This window comes from Symphalangus syndactylus, chromosome 17 (genome assembly GCF_028878055.3).
Source record: "Symphalangus syndactylus isolate Jambi chromosome 17, NHGRI_mSymSyn1-v2.1_pri, whole genome shotgun sequence".
NCBI lineage: Eukaryota > Metazoa > Chordata > Mammalia > Primates > Hylobatidae > Symphalangus > Symphalangus syndactylus.
In genome coordinates this window covers 20,209,724-20,232,034 of record NC_072439.2, presented here as the reverse complement: position 1 = coordinate 20,232,034, position 22,311 = coordinate 20,209,724, and the positions used below count along the sequence as shown (strand labels likewise).

The 22,311-nt window shown below is 55.3% G+C and overlaps 1 protein-coding gene across 6 annotated transcripts; it reads right to left on the bottom strand.

Moving 5' to 3' along the window:
• Positions 1 to 881: 881 nt before the first annotated feature.
• Positions 882 to 8,446, bottom strand: ERF (ETS2 repressor factor). 6 transcript variants are annotated; one of them, XM_055250166.2, is made up of 4 exons: positions 8,283 to 8,446; positions 3,624 to 3,858; positions 3,122 to 3,237; positions 882 to 3,033 (listed from the first exon to the last, which is right to left on the bottom strand). In XM_055250166.2, exons 1-4 carry the CDS (start codon positions 8,302 to 8,304, stop codon positions 1,760 to 1,762), a joined length of 1,647 nt encoding a protein of 548 aa, XP_055106141.1. In that variant the 5' UTR covers positions 8,305 to 8,446; the 3' UTR covers positions 882 to 1,759. The 6 variants fall into 6 exon arrangements, with proteins under 6 accessions (XP_055106141.1, XP_055106143.1, XP_055106142.1 ...); XM_055250168.2 differs by having other exon boundaries at positions 8,409 to 8,427; XM_055250167.2 differs by lacking the exon at positions 8,283 to 8,446 and adding an exon at positions 7,156 to 7,560.
• Between the last annotated feature and the right edge of the window lie 13,865 nt (positions 8,447 to 22,311).

Below are 22,311 nucleotides of genomic sequence, written 5' to 3'. Positions count from 1 at the left end.
TCCTAATTCTTTCATCCCTGATTCAAGATCTCCAATCTCAGCTTCTAGCTTTATGAGCTCATCTCAAATCCTCTGATCCTGAAAGCCTGATCTAGATCCAACTATCTTGGTGTTTGTTAGGAAGGAAAAGTCAGGAGTTGTTGAAAGAACGTGGGCTTTGAAGTCCTGGCTCAGCCATAGGGCCCTGGGCAAGTCACTTAGCAGCACTGGTTGCCCCTACCTTACTGGATACTGAAAGAGCTACAACACTGCAGCTCTTAAGTATTGGACACACAGTAGGTCAACAGCATCGATGACTAGTGAGCCAGTCCCTTGGCTGCATGCTGGCTGGGGGTGTTCCCATAGCTGGACCTGAAGATCACCAAGTTACCTTGCAAGGTCTACATTTCAGGAGACACCACAGGCTGTTCTCCAAAGGACTCCCAGCTGAACTCAGAGCAACAAGAGGGGTGTGGGCAGGGTGCGAGGGACAGTGTAAAAGTGAGCTCCTGGTCTTCACTGGGGACCTGGGGTGTGGGAAGAATTCCTAGCCACAAGTGGGAGGGCATCCAGGCAATCAGAAGAGCAAGGGCAGTGGGGTTGCGGCAAAAAACAGTGGGAAGATCTTTCAAGGACAAGGTCCCCATGCAACAGGGGAGCAGTCACATGAAGCCGGGGCATACCCGAGACCACTATCATCAAGTTCTGGGGCTCATGTGCCTCTGAGGTCAGGGGACGGTTTCCCAGGCCTGGATTTGGCCCATTCTGATTAGGGTTAGGCCCTCTATACTGATCTGGCCACAGACCCACTAGCAGCCAGGCTGGGGCCCCTCCTTCAGAATCAAGAAAAAGCTGTGGCCCTCAGGGGGCTGCACCCAGCACCTAGGACATTGATCACCACATCCAAAGGTCCAAAGTTTTATTGTTTTGAATACATTCTCCAGTGGCCCCTCTACTCCCCCCACCCTCAGTCCCCAATACAGAATAAGGCTTGACCACAGCCCCCCACCCCACCCCAGAGGCCCCAGCTAGGAGGCAGAGGGGGCTTCCAGTTTGGTTTCCCATCCCCCCACCCACCTGCCCATGGGCCAATCCTAGGAGCAGCTGGGGATGAAGGGGTTGGACCGGTGCTGGGGTGGGGAGTGGGAGAGGGATAGCAGGCACTTGTAGAGATTTGTGGCCCATGGGCGGCACCCCTCACCCTCCTCCGCCCCCCACCCCCCAACACGTGGAATTTTTGGTTCATCATAAAATTGTCCCTCCCTCCCCTGCTGTGACCTTGTGGGGTATGAGAAACCTAGGCACTCATGGCCCCCTGGAGGGGCAGGGCAGGCAGGGCTGGGGCTGAGGGTTGGGAGTGGGGCAGAGCGGGTGGGTCAGAGGGGTACAAGAGGCAGAGAACAGGGAGGGAGACAAGGCTTTACTTCCTAAGCGATTGTAATAAAAAAAGTTCCTGGGTGTTAAGGCCAAAGCCTCAATTCAAATATAAATTCCCCAGAATGGAGGCGGCCTCCTTAACTTCCCCCTCCCTCCCCCTACCACCACTTTGCCCAGAGCTCAGAAACCCACAGAGACAGGGAACAGCCCCTAGCCCTGGGCACCCACCCACCCCCACCATTTAAAAAAAAGAAATTAAAGTTTTATACAAAATGTGGGGAGGGAAAAGGGAGGAGGCAGGGAAGAGACAAGAGAGCTGCCCTCACCTCCAGGGGACAGGGGGCTTAAGGCAGCAAAAGAAGCATGGGGGGTGGGGGGCACACAGGTCCCCTGCCCACAGCCCTCAGGAGTCTCGGTGCTCCAGGGAGAGCTGGGCCGTGGCATGCTGGAGGTCAGAGCTCACCCGCCTTGGGGTGAGGGGCCCCCCAGCCTCCCCAGGCCCCTCCCCACGCACCTTCTTGTCCTCACCCTCATCCTCAAAGCCCCCAGTGGGGCCCCCACCCCCTTCCAGGCGACAGTCTTCACTCCAGCGCCGCTTAAAGCGTAGCTTGAGGGGCATGCACTGGGATGCCCCGGGTGCCTCGCCGGGCTCAGGCTTGGGGGGTGCAGGTGGGGCACGGGGTGTCTTGAACACCTCCCCGTCTTCCTCATCCTCATCACTGATGTCAGTCACCTCCACCTCCTCCGACTCGCCTTCCGAGATGGGCTCCACCTTGATCTGTGGTGGCGGGGGCGGTGGGGCTAGCGCCCCTGCCCCCTCGGCCAGCCCGCCTGCGCCGCCACCACTCTTGTCAGCACCAGCTGGGGCCTTCTCCCCAGCTGCCCGCTGCCGGCGTCCGAGTGGGGGCGGCTGGAGTTTAAACTTGAATGGGGAGGAAGAAGAAGAAGAGGATGACGAGGCCGAGGAGGGGACTGGTGGGGTCTCGGGTGCCATGGGCGGCAGCGGGCACTTGTCAGGGCGCTGGGGCTGGGGCACCACCAGCCCGGGGTAGTGCAGGAAGGCGCGGGGACTGAGGTGGTAGTTGTAAACGCTTTGGGTGTGGGCCTGCAGGTACCGTTTCATGTCCTCAGGGCTGAAGGAGAAGTGGGAGCCTCCCCCTGAGCCACTGGGCCCCCCGCCACCACTGGGGTACATCGGGCTCAGCGTGGGCGAGGGAGTGTAGGCCAGGTGGGTGGGCGTCATGGGCAGAGCCGGGGAGAGCTGAGGGGGCAGCAGGGATCCAGGCCCAGCCAGAGGCGACACAGGGAAGGGGCTGAGGGGTTCAGGGCCACCCCGAGGCCGGGGATAGACACGGAAGACACCAGGGTCATGGGGCAGGCGGGCCAGTGGGGGCCCTCGGAAGGCACCCAGATCCGGAGGGCCGGGTGGTCGGGCCCGGGGATCCTCTCCCAGCGGTTCCTCCAGCTCTGACGTGCCATCACTACAGTCACTGACTGAGCCTCGGCCCAGGCGGCGGGCCACCACAGCCGAGAAGAGGGAAGATGAAGATGAAGAGCAGGCCGGTGGTGAGCGGGGATCCTCGGTGGGGGACAGCACCTCGGAGGGCGTTGAGGGAGGGAAGCGGAAGTGGCTACCGCCCGACGGCACTGGCGGGGCACTCTGGGGCACCGCACCCCCTGGCAGAAGGGAGACAGTGTCAAGGCCCCTGGCCTAGCCTGAAGGAGCATGTAGACCCTCTCCACACTAACCATCCCTGGTACTCACCAGCCAACCCCACATCAATGAAAGGGTAATTGACCAGCACCAGTTTGTTGAAATTGAACTTGTAGGTGAACCGTTTCCCCTTGGTCTTGTGCAGAATGCGCTTGTTATAGTAATAACTGTGGGTACAGAAATGCCATTGGGAAAGTCAGGTACGTGGGATCCAGGTCTAGACTCCACACCTTAACACACACTTAGGTGTGGTTCCCAAAGGCCAACTGAGGAACGTGGGCCACAGAAGACAAATCAAGTGCCCAGAGGGTGGGTACCAGCTCTCTCCTCACGTCTAAGGCAGGACTAGAGGATCCACTGGTGACTGTATTCTCTCCTCAGGAAATGTCTGTGTTACCAAAGGGCTCAGGGAAGGGCTGGGAGTGGCCCAAGGTCACACAGCTAGGATTTGGCAAAGCCAGGGGTCAGACCCAATGCTTGTCCCACAGGCAAGGGGCTGTGCAACCAGTGAGGGCAGTCCACATGTGCTCAGGGGTCCCCAGCCCGTCCTCACCGCAGGGCCCGGCTCAGCTTGTCGTAATTCATCTGGGGCTTGCACTTTCGGACGCCCCACAGCCGGGCCACCTCATCAGGGTCTTTGATGACGAATTCCCCGTAGTCCCCCTGCCAGGCAATGACGCCCTGGTACTCCTCCTTCCGCAGCAGCTCCAGGATAAAGTGCCACAGCTGGATCTGCCTCGAGCCAGGGGACGACTCTGGCTTGTAGGCCCAATCTGGGAAGGCAAACCCTGGGGACGGGAGGCAGGGAGTGGCCTAGGGTCAGGATGCCAAGTCCAGGGCTCTCGGTCCCATCCCAGGGTCCACCTCTGCCCTGCCTTCAACATGGGGAAATCTGTATCACCTCAGCCAAGTCAAGATCTGATTTAAGAGAAGACAGTGTGTGTCTGTCTGTCTGCATGTGAGGGGCTAGACAGGAGCTGGGGGGAGGGGAAGCTGGAGCCTGCTCCAGCGACACCGGGAGAAACAGGAAACCGTCGGCGGTGGGTCCCGGGGCCAGTGCCAGGGGGCCAGGCACCAAGCCAGGCTGGCGGGCAGGGCTGCCAGTGGGGGAGGGGCAGGAAGGGGCACACGTGGGCAGCCGGGTTGGGGTGCAGCCCCCCAGCTTACCCCCACTCCCATTCAGAGCCAGCTGCACCACCCCAGCTCCTCCGACGTCCTCCTTAGAAACATGCACTGTCTCCTCCAAAGATCCAACAGAGCCCCTACTCCCACCCTAAGACCTGAGAGGAAGATTTTTTTTTTTTTTTTTTTTTTTTTCTTAAAAGGACCAGGAGGGGTGGGGTGACTGGTTGCCGATGAGGTCAGCGCTTGCACACACAGAGGCTTCTGTCTTCCCTGGAGAGTGAAACCCAGACTGTCTGAGAGGCCCCCCCCCAAGCCCTGGACCCTCTGAGCTACACTGCCCTCCCCAGACCCAGGCATCCAGGCCCCACCTGGCTGGAGGGCCCAGCCCAGGCCTGGAGCTTGAGCAGGCACCCTGGAGCTGTCACCCTCTTCCCACTTCTGCCTTCTCATCTTCAGCTCCTTCCCTGCCCACCTGCCTGCCCACCCCCAGCATTAACCTTGGGTAGAGGTTGGTGGTGGGCTGGCTGGTCTCTGGAGGAGGTGGGCAGCCTGGGGTGGGGGGTGGGGGGGCTGTGGTTGTTGTCATTTCCCAAACCCCCGGGTAATCAGGGGCCATCAATAATTCAGCACCAGGCAGCCGGTAATGGAGGGGTGGGAGGAGGGAAAGGGGAGGAAAGGAAGGAGGGGGGAGGCAGGGCAGGGGCTCTGGTGCCACTAGAGAGAGAAGGCCAAGGTGGCCGGCTAAAGATGGGCGGCTCCCAAATCCAGTCAGGCTGGAGGGGTCAATCCGCCTCCCTTGGCCCCAGCTCAAGCAGGTACCAACAAGGCCTCCGGGCAACACATTCACCCTCAAAGACTCCACCCAAGTCTGGAATCCAACAGGGGATCCTTCCCCTTGGGGACCCAGGGAATCAGTAGTTCCTGCTCCCACAGGGACCACCCCCTCCAAATCCAGAGCTGTCTCCCACAGGTACCCAGGCCCCCAACTCCTGCCCAGACTGGGCTGCAGTACTGCATAACCCCCGGAGTCCCTGCCCCATTCAGATATAGCCCAGCCTTCCACCAGCCCCTCAGGGTGCCAGGGATATGACCTCCGGCTGTTCACAGACCAGCACCCAGCCCCTGCTCCATTTAAAAGTGACAGCCTTTGACAACCCCTTCCAGAGACCCCAGAGCCCCATCGCTCTCTTGGGAATCTAGGTGTTCACCCCATTATCCTCACCCTTCTAGAGAATCCAGATCACAAGGTCTCTTGCAAGGCCCAGGGTCCTTTGGAACCTAGGTGACCCAGCCACCAGCTTCATGGACCCTCACATCCCCTCCAAAAAGCTCCCGGTCCCTCTCAGGGAACCAAGCTCCATGCTACTTCCACCTCAGCCCCAATCTGGCTCTAGACCTAGAAGGGGGGCGAAGCCCCTGAGACATCAATCTGGGGGTGGGGGATGTACTGACTTCCACCCTCCCCCCAAAATTAAAGCCACCCTTCCCAGCCCACCCGCCCCAGCCTCCGTGTCCCGGTAACCAGGCAACGTGTGTGCAGCGACAGTCCTGGGAGCGGGGGAGCAGGAGGCTAAAAATAAACTTTGCAGAAGAGAGGGAGTGAGAGAGACTACATGCAACACAAAGGGAACTCGGAAAGGAGGTGGGGGGGCTCTGGAAAGGCCTCAAGCCGCATTCTGGGAGCTATCCCAGACCCCCTTGTTAAACCCCTTCCCTGAGCAACCCCTCCTCCAGGGCCTGGACCCTGGCTCCCACTTCTGGCAGGGACCCTTCCCCACTCCCAGGCCCACCCCAACGGCGGCTTTCCTCATCGGACACAGCATACATGAGGGCCTGTTCCCAGCTTTGGGGGGGAGAATGAAGAAGGGGTGACGTCAGGGTGTCTCAATGGGGCTCTGTTCCCCAGGCCTTGGAGCCAGGAGCCAGGCACGGGCAAGGGGAGCATGTGTGAGTGTGCTGTGTATGCGTCCACGTGCTTAAAACAGGGAAACACCAGACCTGCACGGAGGAAGCTTGGGGGTGCGGGACCTCGGGAACATGCGGGCCAGTGAGGCAGGGACAGAGCAGGCACATGGAGAGAGGGGTTCAGGAGACTGCGAGACAGAGTGCAGAAGTGGCAGCAGACAGACAGCAAGGACTGGGATGGCGAGGTCCCAGAAGCACACCTGGGTCCCATAGAGGCGGGGTAGGGATTCTCCCAGACAGACTATGCAAGCCTGGGGGGACAAAACTCCTGGGCACCCCCCAACCTCACATGACGGCCCAAACTTTTTTTAAGGGAGTATGAGCGTCGGAAGGGAGGAGTGGTGGTAGAGGAAGAACACGCCGGCCTCCTGGGGGGGCCCCACCACCTCCCCCACTCCAGGCGGCCCTGTATGGCGCCAGAGCCGGGAAGAAAACAGGAAGTGGGAAACAGCCACGGCAGAGAGAGGGGCCGGGATGGAGGACTGGATGGAGAGGTGCGGAGCGGCAGGCCAGGAGGCAGACGGGAAAGATGCACCGATCGGAGGCCATTCTAGGCCTCCCGCCCCTCCCCTCCCCCAGCCGGAGAACCCACACACTGTTCGACCCCCCGACAGGGTTGGGGAAGCGACCCGCGGATCCTATCAGGCCAAGGCCGGTAGCAGGGAGGGAAGATGACGCGAGGTTGTCTGGGCGCCTCGGCCTCCTCCTTGGGCGAGGGTAGGCTCCTGCTGCCCCCAGGGCCCAGCCGCCCGGGAGCGAGTGGAAGCCGGGGGAGTGTGTGGGACGCACGTGACTGACCCTACCGCACTCCGCACCCCGGCCCCACCCCCAGGGCCCCTCCTCGGTCCCGGTCCCAATCCCCTGGCGCCGGAGCCCAGCTCGGAGCCCTTTAAGATTAAGCCGCCCCCACCCGGCGGGCAGGGGGATGGGGATGGGAATGGGGTGGGAATGGGGTGGGGATGGGGTGGGGTGGGTGGGCCGGTCGGGGCACACACCCGCACACAGGAGCCCGAGCCGCCGCCGCCGCCGCCGGGGGAAGGAAACAAGTTTGAACAGCGGCGCCCGGCCCCCTTCCCCCTCCCCCGTCCCCGCCCCGGGCCGGATTCCGACGGGGTAGACGGGCAGGGGGCGGCTGGGACCCCTCCCCCTGCGCGCTCGGGCGCAAAGTCCAGCCCGCGCGAGCCCGGGGGCGGCGGGGGAGGGGAGAGGGAAAAGTCCGAGTGGGAGGGGGGTTAATCCCGCTGCCCCCCGCCCGCCGACCGAGGGGGAGGGTAACCTTGGCCCCTTAAGGAGGAGCAAGTTGGCGGGGAAGAGAGGGGCGGAGGGAAGAGACGGCCCGCTGAAAGAGAAGAGGTGGATCCGGGAGGGGGGGCGAGGGGGGAGCCTCTGCGTCTCCCCCCACCTTCCCCACACTCCTCAACTCCTGGCCCCCGGTGGCGCGGGAGGAGGGTACCCAGGTCTCCCCGGAGCCACCTTAAAGCCGCGCGTTCTAAGGTCGGAAACAAAAAGTTCCTTTTTCGAACGTTCGGGCTGCGCTTTGGAACTTTGCGACTCGGCGAGGGCGGGGGAGCGAGGAGCAGACAGAGGCGGGCGGGGGAGGGGCGGCGCAGCCAGGACCCTGAGTCCCGGGCTCCCCACTCACGCCCTCCTCCTAGAGGCCATCCCGTATCCCCCGCTAACCTGGTGCAGGGCACGCGCCGCCGTGAAGGTCACCAGCCGGACCGCGCAGCGCAGAACCAGGGATAGCGGGCCCGGTGGACGAGCCCCCCCCGCCCCGCACACGTCCCGGCCCCCAGAGTGCAACGTGACAAGAGCGGAGAGGAAGGACCCCGCCACCCCCGTGATCCCGGGGGTGGGGGAGAGCCCGGCCTGCGGGGTCCCGGTAGGGATACAGGACCAAGACCCGCAGCACCCACACCACTCCGCCCGGAGCCAGGAATCGGGGGTCCCAGGCAGCAACCCCGCTCGCGCCACGAGAAGCAACAGGTCTCCAGTGCTTGAGGGGTCCCCCAGAACTGGGGATCACTCGGGCTCCCCCGGACCCCTTCGGCCCCCCCAAAGTTTCTCCGTTCGGTTTCCCGGGGCAACAAGTCTCCCCCACACGTGCTGCCCCCGCCCCCACCTGTGTCCGCCGGGGTCTTCATGCTGGGGGGCCCAGGGCGAAGCGCCCCGACTCCGGGCCGCGGCTCCCGGCGCCCGCGCTGCCCCGTCCCGTCCCGCGCCCGTCGGGCCGCCCTCGCCGCCTCACCCGGCCTCGCCTCTCAGAGCCTCTCCCCTCCCCGCCGCCGCCTCCCGGGTTAATATCGCACTCCGGGGCCGGGACGCCCACGCCCCCCGGCCGGCGACGTCACCGCCGCGTCGCCATGGAGACACTGCGCCCGCCCCCTCCCCGCGCACTCACACACACGCTCGTCGGCGCGCAGCCACTGAGGACCGGCCGGCTCTGGGCTTAAAGGGGCCGCGCGGCGGGGGAGGGAGGAAGGAGGGGGTGGGGGTGGGATGGGGTCCCGCGGGTCATGACCCTAGTCAGAGGCTCCGAGTCTGCAGCTAACTTAAGTCCTCGGCACTCGCTACCTGCTGCCCCTCCTCCTCTCCTGCCCACTGCGGGCTCCAGAGTTTCTTTTGGAGCCTGTATGGGAAAACGGGGGTCCCTTCCGAGAAAGCGGGGGTCAGAAACTTTTGTGGGGAGGGTGCAGAATCTTCTCTGCAGAGGGGCGGGGTCAGGACCTTAGAGGATGATGAAGACCACAGCATTTCCCAGCTTGGTTGTACCCAACCCCCCAACCCTGAGCCTGAATGGGGGCAGCTGTCCAGGGGTGGGGTGGAATGGGTGGGATGCATTTCCCAGCATCGGAAATGGGGAGGCGGCTGTGCCCTCCGCTCCTGTGGGGATGGGGTCCTGGCTTTCCTGATAGCCCCAGTCCAGCTGGGGAGGAAGTGACCAGAGAGAATGCGTTTGGAAGCCCCCACCACCACCGTCCCCAGGCTGCAGCTGTCCCGGGGATAGGGCTGGCGCCGGAGGTCCCCCCACCTCCACTCCCAGGACCGGGGGTTCCGGAGGCGGGGCCAGGATACGAGGGGGCGACCAAAGTCTGAACAAATGTGCTCCCAAGGGGCACTGAGGGTCGCCAGGAGAGAGGAAGACAGGGCTTAAGATCGAAAGCCAGAGCGTAGAGAAGTGTTAAGTCTCCGTTCTCTGCCTCAGCCGGGAGGGAAGGATGAAGCCTGAGGCTCTGGGAAACAGGAAATCACAGTGCAAATCTGATGGAGCCCAGCAGCCGGCAGCAGGGTAGAGGCCAAAGAGAAGCAATATTCACAGGCATAGTCTGGAAACAGGGTCACAAAAAAGACTCTGAGGTTCCAAAGGAGGGGCGTATGGGTGGCGGGCGGGAGTTGGGGGGGCTGGGTGGGGCACGAATCCAGAAGATGGGCGGGGAGACACAGAAAACTCACAGACAGGGAAGGCCTGCGGAGCTCAGGCTCCCGGTACCCAGGGCTTCAATCCCAGCCTCCTCGCTTGCGGGGTACCTAGTCCGCCTTAGACAGGCTCCTCACCAGTGCCTCAAAAAAAAAGTCTCAGGCCTCCTCCTTGGGGAGACCAAGGGCTCCAGGGAAGCTTTCCCCCACAACCCTCGGGAATTATGTAACCTTGCCTACGGACAGTACAGCTCCCCCACGGATATTGTAACCCTCTGGGAGCAGTGTGGTCCAGCAATAATAATCATCATCATTGTTCGAATAACAGCTCCCGAATTCCGAGTGTTCATGATGTGCCAGGCACCGGGCCAAGCATTGTCAGGGGCATCTTCTCATTTAATCCTCACAAAATCCCAACGAGGGGAATTACTGCTGTTATCCCCATTTACAGATAAAGTGATGCTCTCTGAGGGAAAATCAGTCCACTAAATCTTACAGCCAGGAAGTATTGGAACTAAGATTCGAACCCAGATCTAACCAATTCCAAACCACCACGTTTACCATTTACCATTATTTATTACCTCTTTTACTACCCCCTCCAAAAAAAAAATGCAGATTTTCAAAGATACTACATCAGGGCCCGGCCTAGTGGCACACGCCTGTAATCCTAGCACTTTGGGAGCCGAGGCGGGAAATCACTTCAGGTCAGAAGTTCCAGACCAGCATGGCCAATATGGTGAAACCCCATCTCTACTAAAAATACAGAAATTTGGCCGGGCGCGGTGGCTCACGCTTGTAATCCCAGCACTTTGGGAGGCCGAGGCGGGCGGATCACGAGGTCAGGAGATCGAGACCACGGTGAAACCCTGTCTCTACTAAAAATACAAAAAATTAGCCAGGCGTGGTGGCGGGCGCCTGTAGTCCCAGCTACTCGGAGAGGCTGAGGCAGGAGAATGGCGTGAACCCGGGAGGTGGAGCTTGCAGTGAGCCGAGATCGCGCCACTTGCACGCCAGCCTGGGTGACAGAGCGAGACTCCGTCTCAAAAAAAAAAAAAAAAAAAAATACAGAAATTTGCCAGGCGTGGTGGCACGCCTGTAATCCCGGCTACTCAGGAGGCTGAGGCAGGAGAATCGCTTGAACCCAGGAGGATCGCTTGAATCCAGGAGGATCGCTTGAATCCAGGAGGCGGAGGCTGTAATAAGCTGAGATCGCTCCGCTGCACTCCACCCTGGGTAACAGCAAAACTCCGTCTAAAAATAAATAAATAAAAAGGCCAGGAGCGGTGGCTCACGCCTGTAATCCCAGCGCTTTGGGAGGCCGAGGCGGGTGGATCACCTGGGGTCGGTAGTTCGAGACCAGCCTGACCAACATGGATAAACCCTGTCTCTACTAAAAATACAAAAAATTAGCTGGGCTTGGTGGCGCATGTCTGTAGTCCTAGCTACTCGGGAGGCTAAGGTAGAATCGCTTGAACCCGGGAGGCGGGGGTTGCGGTGAGCCGAGATCGCGCCATTGCAGTCCAGCCTGGGCAACAAAAGCGAAACTCAGTTTCAAAACAAACAAACAAAAAAAAAGATAACACATCAGTAACAAACCCAGTGACCCCTACCCTCCCACCAGCAAGACAGAGATCTGAGTTACACCCAACCTTTTTTTTTTTTTTTTTTTTTTTTTGCGACGGAGTCTCACTCTGTCGCCCAGGCTGGAGTGTGCAGTGGCGCGATTTCGGCTCACTGCAAGCTCCGCCTCCCGGGTTCACGCCATTCTGCTGCCTCAGCCTCCCAAGTAGCTGGGACTACTGGCGCCTGCCACCACGCCCGGCTAATCTTTTGTATTTTTAGTACAGGCAGGGTTTCACCCCGTTAGCCAGGATGGTCTCAATCTCCTGACCTCATGATCCGCCCACCTCGGCCTCCCAAACTGTGGGGATTACAGGCGTGAGCCACCACACCTGGCCGTTACACCCAACCTTTGCTACTTCTTGTCTCTGACAATGCAAGTGAACTCAGTTCACCTCTTTTTTTTTTTTTTTTTTTTTTGAGACGGGGGTCTCACTGTGTTGCCCAGGCTGGATTGCAGTGGCACAATAATGGCTCACTACAGCCTCGACTTCCCTGCCTCAAGCAGTTCTCCCACTTAAGCCTCCTGAGTAGCTGGGACTACAGACACATGCCACCATGCCCAGTTACTTTTTTTTTTTTTTTGAGATGGAATTTTGCTCTTGTCACCTAGGCTGTAAGTGCAATGGCACGATCTTGGCTCACTGCAACCTCTGCCTCTCTGGTTCAAGCGATTTTCCTGTCTCAGCCTCCTGAGTAGTTGGAATTACAAGCGCCCACCACCATGCCCAGCTATTTTTTTTTTTTTTTTTTTGAGAGACGGAGTTTTGCTCTCATTGCCCAGGCTGGAGTGCAATGGCACCATCTTGGCACATCGCAACCTCTGTCTCCCGGGTTCAAGCGATTCTCCTGCCTCAGCCTCCCGAGTAGCTAGGATTACAGGCATGCGCCATCACGCCCAGCTAATTTGTATTTTTAGTAGAGATGGGGTTTTTCCATGTTGGTCAGGCTGGTCTCGAACTCCTGACCTCAGATGATCCACCCGCCTCAGCATCCCAAAGTGCTGGGATTACAGGCGTGAGCCACCGTGCCCAGCCAATCCAGCTAATTTTTTTTTATTTTTTGTGGAGTTGGGGTCTCTCTGTGTTGACCAGGATAGGCTCCAACTCCTGGGCTCAAACGATCCGCCCACCTTGGCCTCCCAGAGTGCTGGAATTACAGGTGTGAGTCACCCTGCCTAGCCAAGTTCACCTCTTTTTTTTTTTTTTTTTTTTTTTTTTTTTTTTTTTTTTTTTTGAGATGGAGTCTGGCTCTTTTGCCCAGGCCGGACTGCAGTGGCCCTATCTCAGCTCACTGCAAGCTCCGCCTCCCAGGTTCACGCCACTCTCCTGCCTCAGCTTCCCGAGTAGCTGGGATTACAGGTGCCCCCCATCGCACCCAACTAATTTTCTGTATTTTTAGTAGAGACAGAGTTTCACCGTGTTAGCCAGGATGGTCTCGATCTCCTGACCTCGTGATTCGCCCACCTCAGCCTCCCAAAGTGCTGGGATTACAGGTGTGAGCCACAGCGCCCGGCCAAGTTCACCTCTTTGAGCCTCAATTTTCCTCATCTGTAAAATGGAGGTGTTAATAGATCCTACATGATCAAGTTACTGTGAAAAATCAGAGATGTGGCCAGGCGAGGTGGCTCACGCCTGTAATCCCAGCACTTTGGGAGACCGAGGCAGGTGGATCACCTGAGGTCAGGAGTTCCAGACCAGCCTGGCCAACATGGTGAAACCCCGTCTCTATTAAAAACACAGGCCGGGCGCGGTGGCTCACGCTTGTAATCCCAGCACTTTGGGAGGCCAAGGCGGGCGGATCACAAGGTCAGGAGATCGAGACCACGGTGAAACCCCATCTCTACTAAAAATACCAAAAAAAAAAATTAGCCGGGCGTGGTGGTGGGCGCCTGTAGTCCCAGCTACTCGGAGAGGCTGAGGCAGGAGAATGGCGTGAACCCGGGAGGCGGAGCTTGCAGTGAGCCGAGATTGTGCCACTGCACTCCAGCCTGGGCGACAGAGCAAGACTCCGTCTCAAAAAAAAAAAAAAAAAAAAAAATTAGCTGGGCGTGGCGGCTGGCACCTGTAATCCCAGCTACTCAGGAGGCTAAGGTAGGAGAATCATTTGAACCAGGGAGGCGGAGGTTGCAGTGAGCCGAGATCATGCCATTGCACTCCAGCCTGAGTGACAGGGTGATACTCCGTCTTAAAAAAAAAAAAAGAAAAAAAGAAAAATCAGAGATGCGAAGTAAGTATGCAATAAATACTGTTAATAATTATTAGCAGAATGAACTCTATGCCCCGTGGATAACAAGAGCACTCTACCCTACAGACTCCAACTGTAACAACAGTTAGAGTGAACAGCAATAAACAGGCTGGCTGTAGTTTGTGTCTGACACATGTAATCCCAGCACTTTGGGAGGCCGAAGCAGGAGAATTTCATGAGGCCAGGAGTTCAAGACCAGCCCGGGCAACACAGTGAGACTCTCTCTACAAAAAATTTATTTATTTATTTATTTATTTATTTATTTATTTATTTGAGATGGAGTCTCCGTCTGTCACCTAGGATGGAGTGCAGTGGCAGGATCTCAGCTCACTGCAACCTCTCCCTCCCGGGTTCAAGCAATTCTGCCTCAGCCTCCCGAGTAGCCTGGATTACAAGCATGTGCCACCACGCCCGGCTAATTTTGTGTTTTTAGTAGAGATGGGGTTTCTCCATGTTGGCCAGGCTGGTCTCGAACTCCTGACCTCAGGTGATCCGCCCACCTCGGCCTCCCAAAGAGCTGGGATTACAGGCACGAGCCTCCAAGCCTGGCCGGGAGGATGGTTCTTATTGGCAGATCTGTGTCCGTGGTGTCCAAAGGGCAGCCCAGGCTTATGTTTTCTTTTTCTTCTTTTTTTTTTTAATTTTTATTTTAAGTTCTGGGATACCTGTGCAGGACGTGCAGGTTTGTTACATAGGTAAACGTGCATCATGGTGGTTTACTGCACCTATCAACCCATCACCTAGGTGTTAAGGGACCTTTTCTCTTAAAAATAAAATTTAAAAAAATAAAGCATACAGCACTGACAGTGTGAAATTGTGTATTAATATCATAATCTCACTCTGACCCAGATGGATGGCTCAAACTCACTGTTTCTATGAAACACGATCACGGATGATCGGCATCCCTCATGGGAGAATCTGAACGATCCGCAGAGAGTGAAAGTCCCTCGTGAAAATGTCGCCTGGGCCTCATAAGTTTGGTGGTTTCTGCAAACGTGTCCATGGATATTGTAACCTTTCAGTGGCCTATGTGACTCCAATTGCTTTATCAACACTGATAGCCACCCCCAGAGATGGCAGAGATGGTGAAATATTGGCCAGATGCGGTGGCTCATGCCTGTAATCCCAGCACTTTGGGAGGCTGAGGTGGGCGGGTGGATCACCTGAGGTCAGGAGTTCAAGTCCAGCCTGGCCAACATGGTGAAACCCCCGTCTCTACTAAAACTACAAAAATTAGCTGGACGTGGTGTCGGGTGCCTGTAACCCCAGCTACTCGGAAGGCTGAGGCAGGAGAATTGCTTGAACCCAGGAGGCAGATGTTGCAGTGAGCTGAGATTGGGTTCAAGTGATTCTCCTGCCTCAGACTCCCAAGTAGCTAGGATTACAGGCGCACACCACCACGCCCGGCTAATTTGTTTTTGTATTTTTAGTAGAGGCAGGGTTTCACCATGTTGCCAGGCTGGTCTCAAACTCCTGACCTCAGGTAACCACCCTCTTTGGCCTCCTGAAGTGCTGAGATTACAGGCCTGAGCCACCACACCCAGATTTTTCATTTTTTATTTATTTATTTATTTATTTTTTGAGGTGGAATTTCGCTCTTGTCGCCCAGGCTGGAGTGCGGTGGCACGATCTCGGCTCACTGCCACCTCCGCCTCTTGGGTTCAAGGAGTTCTGCTCCCTCAGCCTTCCAAGTAGCTGGGATTACAAGTACCCGCCACCACGCCCGGCTGAAAACCCTGTTGTTTTTTTTCCCCCAAGACAGAGTCTTGCTCTATCGCCCAGGCTGGAGTGCACTGGCGCAATCTTGGCTCACTGCAACCACCACCTCCCGGGTTCAAGCTATTCTTCTGCCTCAGCCTCCCGAATAGCTGGGATTACAGGTGCCCGCCACTGCGCCAGGCTAATTTTTGTATTTTTAGTAGAGACGGGGTTTCACCCTGTTGGACAGGCTGGTCTTGAACTCCTGACGTCGTGATCCGCCCGCCTCAGCCTCCCAAAGTGCTGAGATTACAGGCGTGAGCCACCACGCCCGGCCAAAACCCTGTTTCTTTTCTTTTTTTTTTTTTTTTTTGAGACGGAGTCTTTCTCTGTCCCCCAGGCTGGAGTGCAGTGGCGCGATCTCGGCTCACTGCAAGCTCCGCCTCCTGGGTTCACGCCATTCTCTTGCCTCAGCCTCCCAAGTAGCTGGGACTACAGGCGCCCGCCAACATGCCCGGCTAATTTTTTGTATTTTTAGTAGAGACGGGGTTTCACTGTGTTAGCCAGGATGGTCTCGATCTCCTGACCTCGTGATCCGCCTGCCTCGGCCTCCCAAAGTGCTGGGATTACAGGCTTGAGCCACCGCACCCAGCCTAACCTTGTTTCTTAAGAAAAAAAAATAGTGTGATGCAGGGGATTGAGTCCAATCTCTCCCCCTCTGCAAAACCCTGTTGCAGTGTTCTCTATTAAAACAAAACAAAAATTTAAAAAATGAATAGTATGACTCATCTCATATGGTATAGCCACCATAAACAGTGTGACCACCTCTAAACAGAATGTCACCCCCTTAGAGTATCACTCTTTTTCTTCTCCCTGACCGAAGATGCTGAAGGCACCAGGGCTCAGATCCCTCTTTTCTCCTGTCTAGACTCGTTCCCTCGATAACCTCCACCAGTCCCATGGTGGAGATGCCATCTCTATGCTGATTACACCCACATTTATTTATTTATTTATTGGTTTGTTTATCTGTCTCTTCTCTCCTTCTCTCTCTCTCTCTCTCTCTCTCGTCTCTGATCTCTCTCTCTTTCTCTCTTTCCTCTTTTTCCTTCTTGACAGGGTCTCACTCTGTCGTCCGGCTGGAGTGCAGTGGTGCGATCACAGCTCACAGCAGCCTTGACATCCTTAGGCTCAGGTGATCCTCCCACCTCAGCCACCTGAGCAGCTGAGACTACAGCTGTGCACCACCACACCTGGCTAATTTTTGTATCTTTTTGGAGAGATGGGGATCTTACTATGTTGGCCAGACTGGTCTTGAACTCCTGGGCTCAAGTGATGCTCCCACCTCAGCCTCCCAATAGTGTTGGGATTACAGCTGTGAACCACCGCGCCCAGCCTCCACCCGCATTTCTATCTCGATCTCAACTCTCCCCTGGACTCCAATCTGGCACATCCAACTACCTCACCAGCGTGTCTATTTGGATTTCTCAAGCTTGCCAAATCAAAAATGGTCTTCCTGAACTCCCCCAAACTGCTGCCCCCACAAGCTTCCCCATCTCAGGAAATTGCAATTCCATTTTGCTGGCTGTTCAGGCTGAATACCTTGGAGTCATCCTTGCCCCCTTTCTCTCATCCGATATCCAATCTGAAGGGAATTTCCACCAGCTCTACCTTTGACTATTCTAGAATCAGCTACTTTTTTCTTTCTTTTTTTGAGATAGAGTTTGGCTCTGTTGCCCAGGGTGGAGTGCGGTGACGCCATCTCTGCTCACTGCAACCTCCGCCTGCCAGGCTCAAGCCATCTTCCTACCTCAGCCTCCCAAGTAACTGGGACCAAGTCACATGCCACCACTCCTGGCTAATTTTTTTTTTTTTTTTTTGAGACGGAGTCTCGCTCTGTCGCCAGGCTGCAGTGCAATGGCGCTATCTCAGCTCACTGCAACCTCTGCCTCCCGGATTCAAGGGATTCTCCTGCCTCAGCCTCCTGAGTAGCTGGGACTACAGGCGCCCGCCACCATGCCCGACTAATTTTTGTAATTTTAGTAGAGGCGGGGTTCCACCATATTGGCCAGGCTGGTCTCAAACTCCTGACCTTGTGATCTGCCCGCCTCGGCCTCCCAAAGTGCTGGGATTACAGGCATGAGTCACCATGCCCGGCCACTCCTGGCTAATTTTTTTTTGTATTTTTTTGTTGACACGGGGTTTCACTATGTTGCTCAGTCTGGTCTCAAACTCCTAGACTCAAGTGATCCTCCCACCTTAGCCTCCCAAAGTGCTGGGATTACAAGCAGGAGGCATTGTATCCAGCTTATTTTATGTTTGTATTTATTTATTTATTTATTTATTATTTATTTATTTATTTATTTATATTTTTCTGAGACAGAGTTTCGTTCTTGTTGTGTTGCCCAGGCTGGAGTGCACTGGAGCGATCTTGGTTCACTGCAACCTCTGCCTCCCGGGTTCAAGCAATTCTCCCGCCTCAGCCTCCTGAGTAGCTGGGATTACAGGTCAGGCTGGTCTCAAACTCCGGACCTCAAGTGATCCACCTGCCTCGTCCTCCCAAAGTGTTGGAATTACAGGCCTGAGCCACTGAGCCAAGCTGGATTCAGTCTGTATTTTTCACTGCCTTGTCACCAGCGCCTAGACCAGTGAGTGTCATAGAATAGGTTTGTAATATTGGCTGGGCACGGTGGCTCATGTCTATAATCTCAGCACTTTGGGAGGCCGAGGCGGGCGGATCTTGAGGTCCCGAGATGGAGACCATCCTGGCTAACACAGTGAAACCCCATCTCTACTAAAAATACAAAAAATTAGCCGGGCATGGTGGCATGCACCTGTAGTCCCAGCTACTCGGGAGGTTAAGGCAGGAGAATTGATTGATCCCAGGAGACAGACATTGCAGTGGACCGAGATCATGCCACTGCATTCCAGTCTGGGCAACAGAGCGAGACTCTGTCTCAAAAAAAAAAAAAAAAAAAAAGAGAATAGGCTGATAATATGTATTTGCTGAAGTCCAAGTGAACTGAGTGCACATTCACCTGGTCCAACCCACAAAAAATATGAATCCATACAAATGGTGCAATGTCCATAACTAATAAACCCCCACATACAGTGCGAGCCCCAATGTAGAAAGTGAGACCCTCAAATGCATTGTGAGTCTCTCATATAGATGGCGAGATAGCATATAAATAATTTGTGGGTCACGCGCAGTGGCTCATGCCTGTAATCCCAGCACTTTGGGAGGCTGAGGTGACTGGATCACTTAAGGTCAGGAGTTTGAGACCAGCCTGGCCAACATGGTGAAACCCTGTGTCTATTAAAAATACAAAAAAATTAGCCAGGTGTGGTGACGTGCGCCTGTAATCTCAACTACTTGGGAAGCTGAGGCATGAGAATCGCTTAAACCCGGGAGGCGGAGGCTGCAGTGAGGTGAGATATTACCACTGCTGGCCAACAGAGCAAGACTGTCTCAAAACAAACAAACTAACTAACAAACAAAAAACCAATTTGTGCCCCCACACAATCTGCTTGTGAGTTGTTATCAAGGCAGTATAATTTCTTTCTTTCTTTTTTTTTTTTTTTTTTTTTTGAGGCAGAGTCTCGCTTTGTCGCACGATCTTGGCTCACTGCAACCACCACCTTCCAGGTTCAAGCGATTCTCCCGCCTCAGCCGCCCAAGTAGCTGGGATTATAGGCGCTTGCCACCACGCCTGGCTAATTTTTGTATTTTTAGTAGAGATGGGGTTTCTCCATGTTGGCCAGGCTGGTCTCAAACTCCTGACCTCAGGTGATTCACCCGCCTCGGCCTCCCAAAGTGCCAGGATTACAGGCGTGAGCCACCGCACCCGGCCATTTCTTCTTTTTTTTGAGATGGAGTCTCACTCTGTTGCCCACTACAGGCACGTACCACCACACCTGGCTAATTTTTTTGTATTTTTAATAGAGACGGGGTTTCACTGTGTTAGCCAGGATGGTCTCGATCTCCTGACCTCGTGATCCGCCCGCCTTGGCCTCCCAAAACGCTGGGAGTACAGGCATGAGCCACCGTGCCTAGCCCGTATTTTTATTTTTTGGAGACACAGTCTTGTTCTGTTGCTCAGGCTGGAGTGCAATGGCGCAATCTCAGCTCACTGCCACCTCTGTCTCCTGGGCTCAAGCGATTCTCTTGCCTCTGCCTCCCGAGTAGTTGGGATTACAGGCATCCATCACCATGCCTGGCTAATTTTTGTGGTATTTTTAGTAGAGACAGGGTTTTACCATATTGGCCAGGCTGGTCTCAAACTCCTGATCTCAGGTGATCCACCCGCCTCGGCCTCCCAAAGTGCTGGGAGTACAGGCATGAGCCATCACACCCAGCCGAATTTTTGTATTTTTAGTAGAGATGGGGTTTCACCATGTTGGCCAGGCTGGTCTTGAACTCCTGACCTCAAGTGATCTGCCTTCTCAGCATCCCAACATGGTATAACTCTTGTAAGCAGGGGGGATCCCTACATGGACATTATAAATTTACTACAGCCAGAGAACATCCTAAACTGACAGTCGAGACCTCCTTTCACTGCAGCAGGCTCCCTAGGCCAAGTGAGTTCCCTCATGCAGAGTACACACCTCTCTGCTAAAAGTCTAATTCTCCCTCACTCCTGATGCAAACGGACTGTGGAACACGAAACCCTACCCTAATCAATAAAAATCTCCCCCAAACATAATGTAAGCTCCCACGGGCAATGTGAACCTCTGTCCCTTATGAGCCTCCCCACAGACAGTGTAATCTCTTTCGTTACTGATGACAAAGTTAACACAGACAGGGCACATCTCCATGCATGGAGAACTTTCTGTGGCTGCTGTGAACCCCTTTTGTGATACCATGAACCACTCCCCATGGGGCTACCTACAAAGGCAGTGAGTGTGCACTCTCTTGAGTGTAGATTTCCCCCAGATTCAGCATCTACCCAATGTGCACAATATAAACTGCTTTGTCAAACCTCCCTCAACTCCAGGTCCACCCAATATGGAAGGATGAATTGTCTTTTAGGATTACATTAAAGGCTAGATGCAGTGGCTTATGCTTATAATCCCAGCACTTTGGGAGGCCAAGATGGAAGGATGGCTTGAGGCTAGAAATTGGAGACCAGCCTGGACAACATAGTGAGACTCCATCTCTACAAAAAAAAAAAAAATAGCAGGGCATGGTGGTGCATGCCTGTGGTCCCAGCTACTCAGGAGGCTGAGGCAGGAGGATCGCTTGAGCCCAGGCATTCAAGGTTGCAGTGAGCTATGATGCTGCCACTGCACTCCAGCCTGGGCGACAGAGTAAGACCCTGTCTGAAAAAAAAATAATAATAAAATAAAAATAAATAAAATTAGGCCAGGTGCAGTGGCTCATGCCTGTAATCCCAGCACTTTGGGAGGCCGAGGTGGGCGGGTCATGAGGTCAGGAGTTCGAGACCAGCCTGACCAAAATGGTGAAACCCCGTCTCTACTAAAAATACAAAAATTAACCAGGAATGGTTGCATGTGCCTGTAATCCCAGCTACTCAGGAAGCTAAGGCAGGAGAATCGCTTGAACCCACGAGGCACAGGTTGCAGTGAGCTGAGATCGCGCCACTGCACTCCAGCCTGGGTGATAAAGCAAGACTCCGTCTCAAAAAAAAAATAAATTTAATTAAAAATAAATAAATAGGCCGGACGCGGTGGCTCATGCCTGTAATCCCAGCACTCTGGGAGGCCGAGGCGTGCAGATCACGAGGTCAGGAGATCGAGACCATCCTGGCTAACACAGTGAAACCCTGTCTCTACTAAAAATACAAAAAATTAGCCGGGTGCAGTGGCGGGAGACCGTAGTCCCAGCTACTCAGGAGGCTGAGGCGTGAACCTGGGAGGCGGAGTGTGCAGTGAGCCGAGATCGCGCCACTGCACTCTGGCCTGGGCAACAGAGCGAGACTCCGTCTCAGATAAATAAATAAATAAATAAATAAATAAATAAATAAATAAATAAAATTATATTACAGTAGTACTAGTAGTATGATAGTTTAAGATTGTATAAATAATATAACAGGGCTGGGCAGGGTGGCTCACGCCTGTAATCCCAGTACTTTGGGAGGCCAAGGTGGGCGGATCACGAGGTCAGGAGTTCAAGACCATCCTGACTAACATGGTGAAACCCCGTGTCTACTAAAAATACAAAAATTAGCCGGGTGTGGTGTTGTGTGCCTGTAATCCCAGCTACTCAGGAGGCTTAGACAGGAGAAACACTTGAACCCAGGAGGCAGAGGTTGCAGTGAGCCGAGGTTGCGACATTGCACTCAAGTCTGGGCGACAGAGCAAGACTCTGTCTCGGGGGAAAAAAAACAATAATAAAAATATAACAGTGTAGGTTATAAGATTCCTTCCAAGTCTGAACTCCTTGTGGACAGTGAATTTCCCCCAATCTCAAGACAAATAATTTGTGAACAGTGGGACTTTCTCATAGATGTGAATATCCTTCATATTCCATGAACCCCATTGGACAACTAATATTTCTTCTATGCTACGAACCAGCTCTATGCCCTAGCACATTCTTTCACACGTAGTTTGAGTGTTTCATGGACAGGATGACTTGCAATAGACTGGATGCAGTTTCCTCACAAGTGGTGTGAATTCCAGTGTGGAATTCGAACCTGTCACAGGCAAAAGAAAGCCTCCCTGCGGCCAGCATACCCATATTGCTTCCCATTAGCCTCGGACCAGGGTGAATACAAAGTGGAGGGCATAGATGCATTGCAGACAGGTTCACACCTGGGTAAACCCGTATCTGGACAGCAGGCACCTACTACAAACAGGGCATCTCCCTGTCCTCCTCCACTCCAGTGTGATAATCCCCTACCCCTGGGATCTTTAAAACTCTGCCTCCGCCAGGGGCGTACACCCACAAAGTGTAGCTCTCCACGTAATGCAGTGCGAAGCCCTAAGAAGCGCTGCATTTCCTCATCTCGGCCCCCTGCCCCAAAGCCTAGTGGGCTGTCAAATTGCGCTGTCCTAAATGTCAAACTCTTGGAGGAGGTGACCTGTCCCCCGGGCCCCAGGCCGCGCGCGTTGCCCATACTGCAGCGCGCGACACCCCACAAGCGCGCGTTCTCTCCCCGCCCGGTGGCAACAGGGCTTTCCGCGGGGCCGCGCCAGACTTTCCGAGACCGTCA

Coding starts and splice junctions, on each gene's coding strand:
- ERF (XM_063620994.1), bottom strand. CDS start 4,645: ATGAGAAGGCAGAAGTGGGAAGAGGGTGACAGCTCCAGGGTGCCTGCT. Junction 3,859..4,563: donor GGGCTGGGCCCTCCAGCCAG/GTGGGGCCTGGA, acceptor TCCCGTCCCCAG/GGTTTGCCTTCCCAGATTGG. Junction 3,238..3,623: donor AAGCTGAGCCGGGCCCTGCG/GTGAGGACGGGC, acceptor CTGTACCCACAG/TTATTACTATAACAAGCGCA.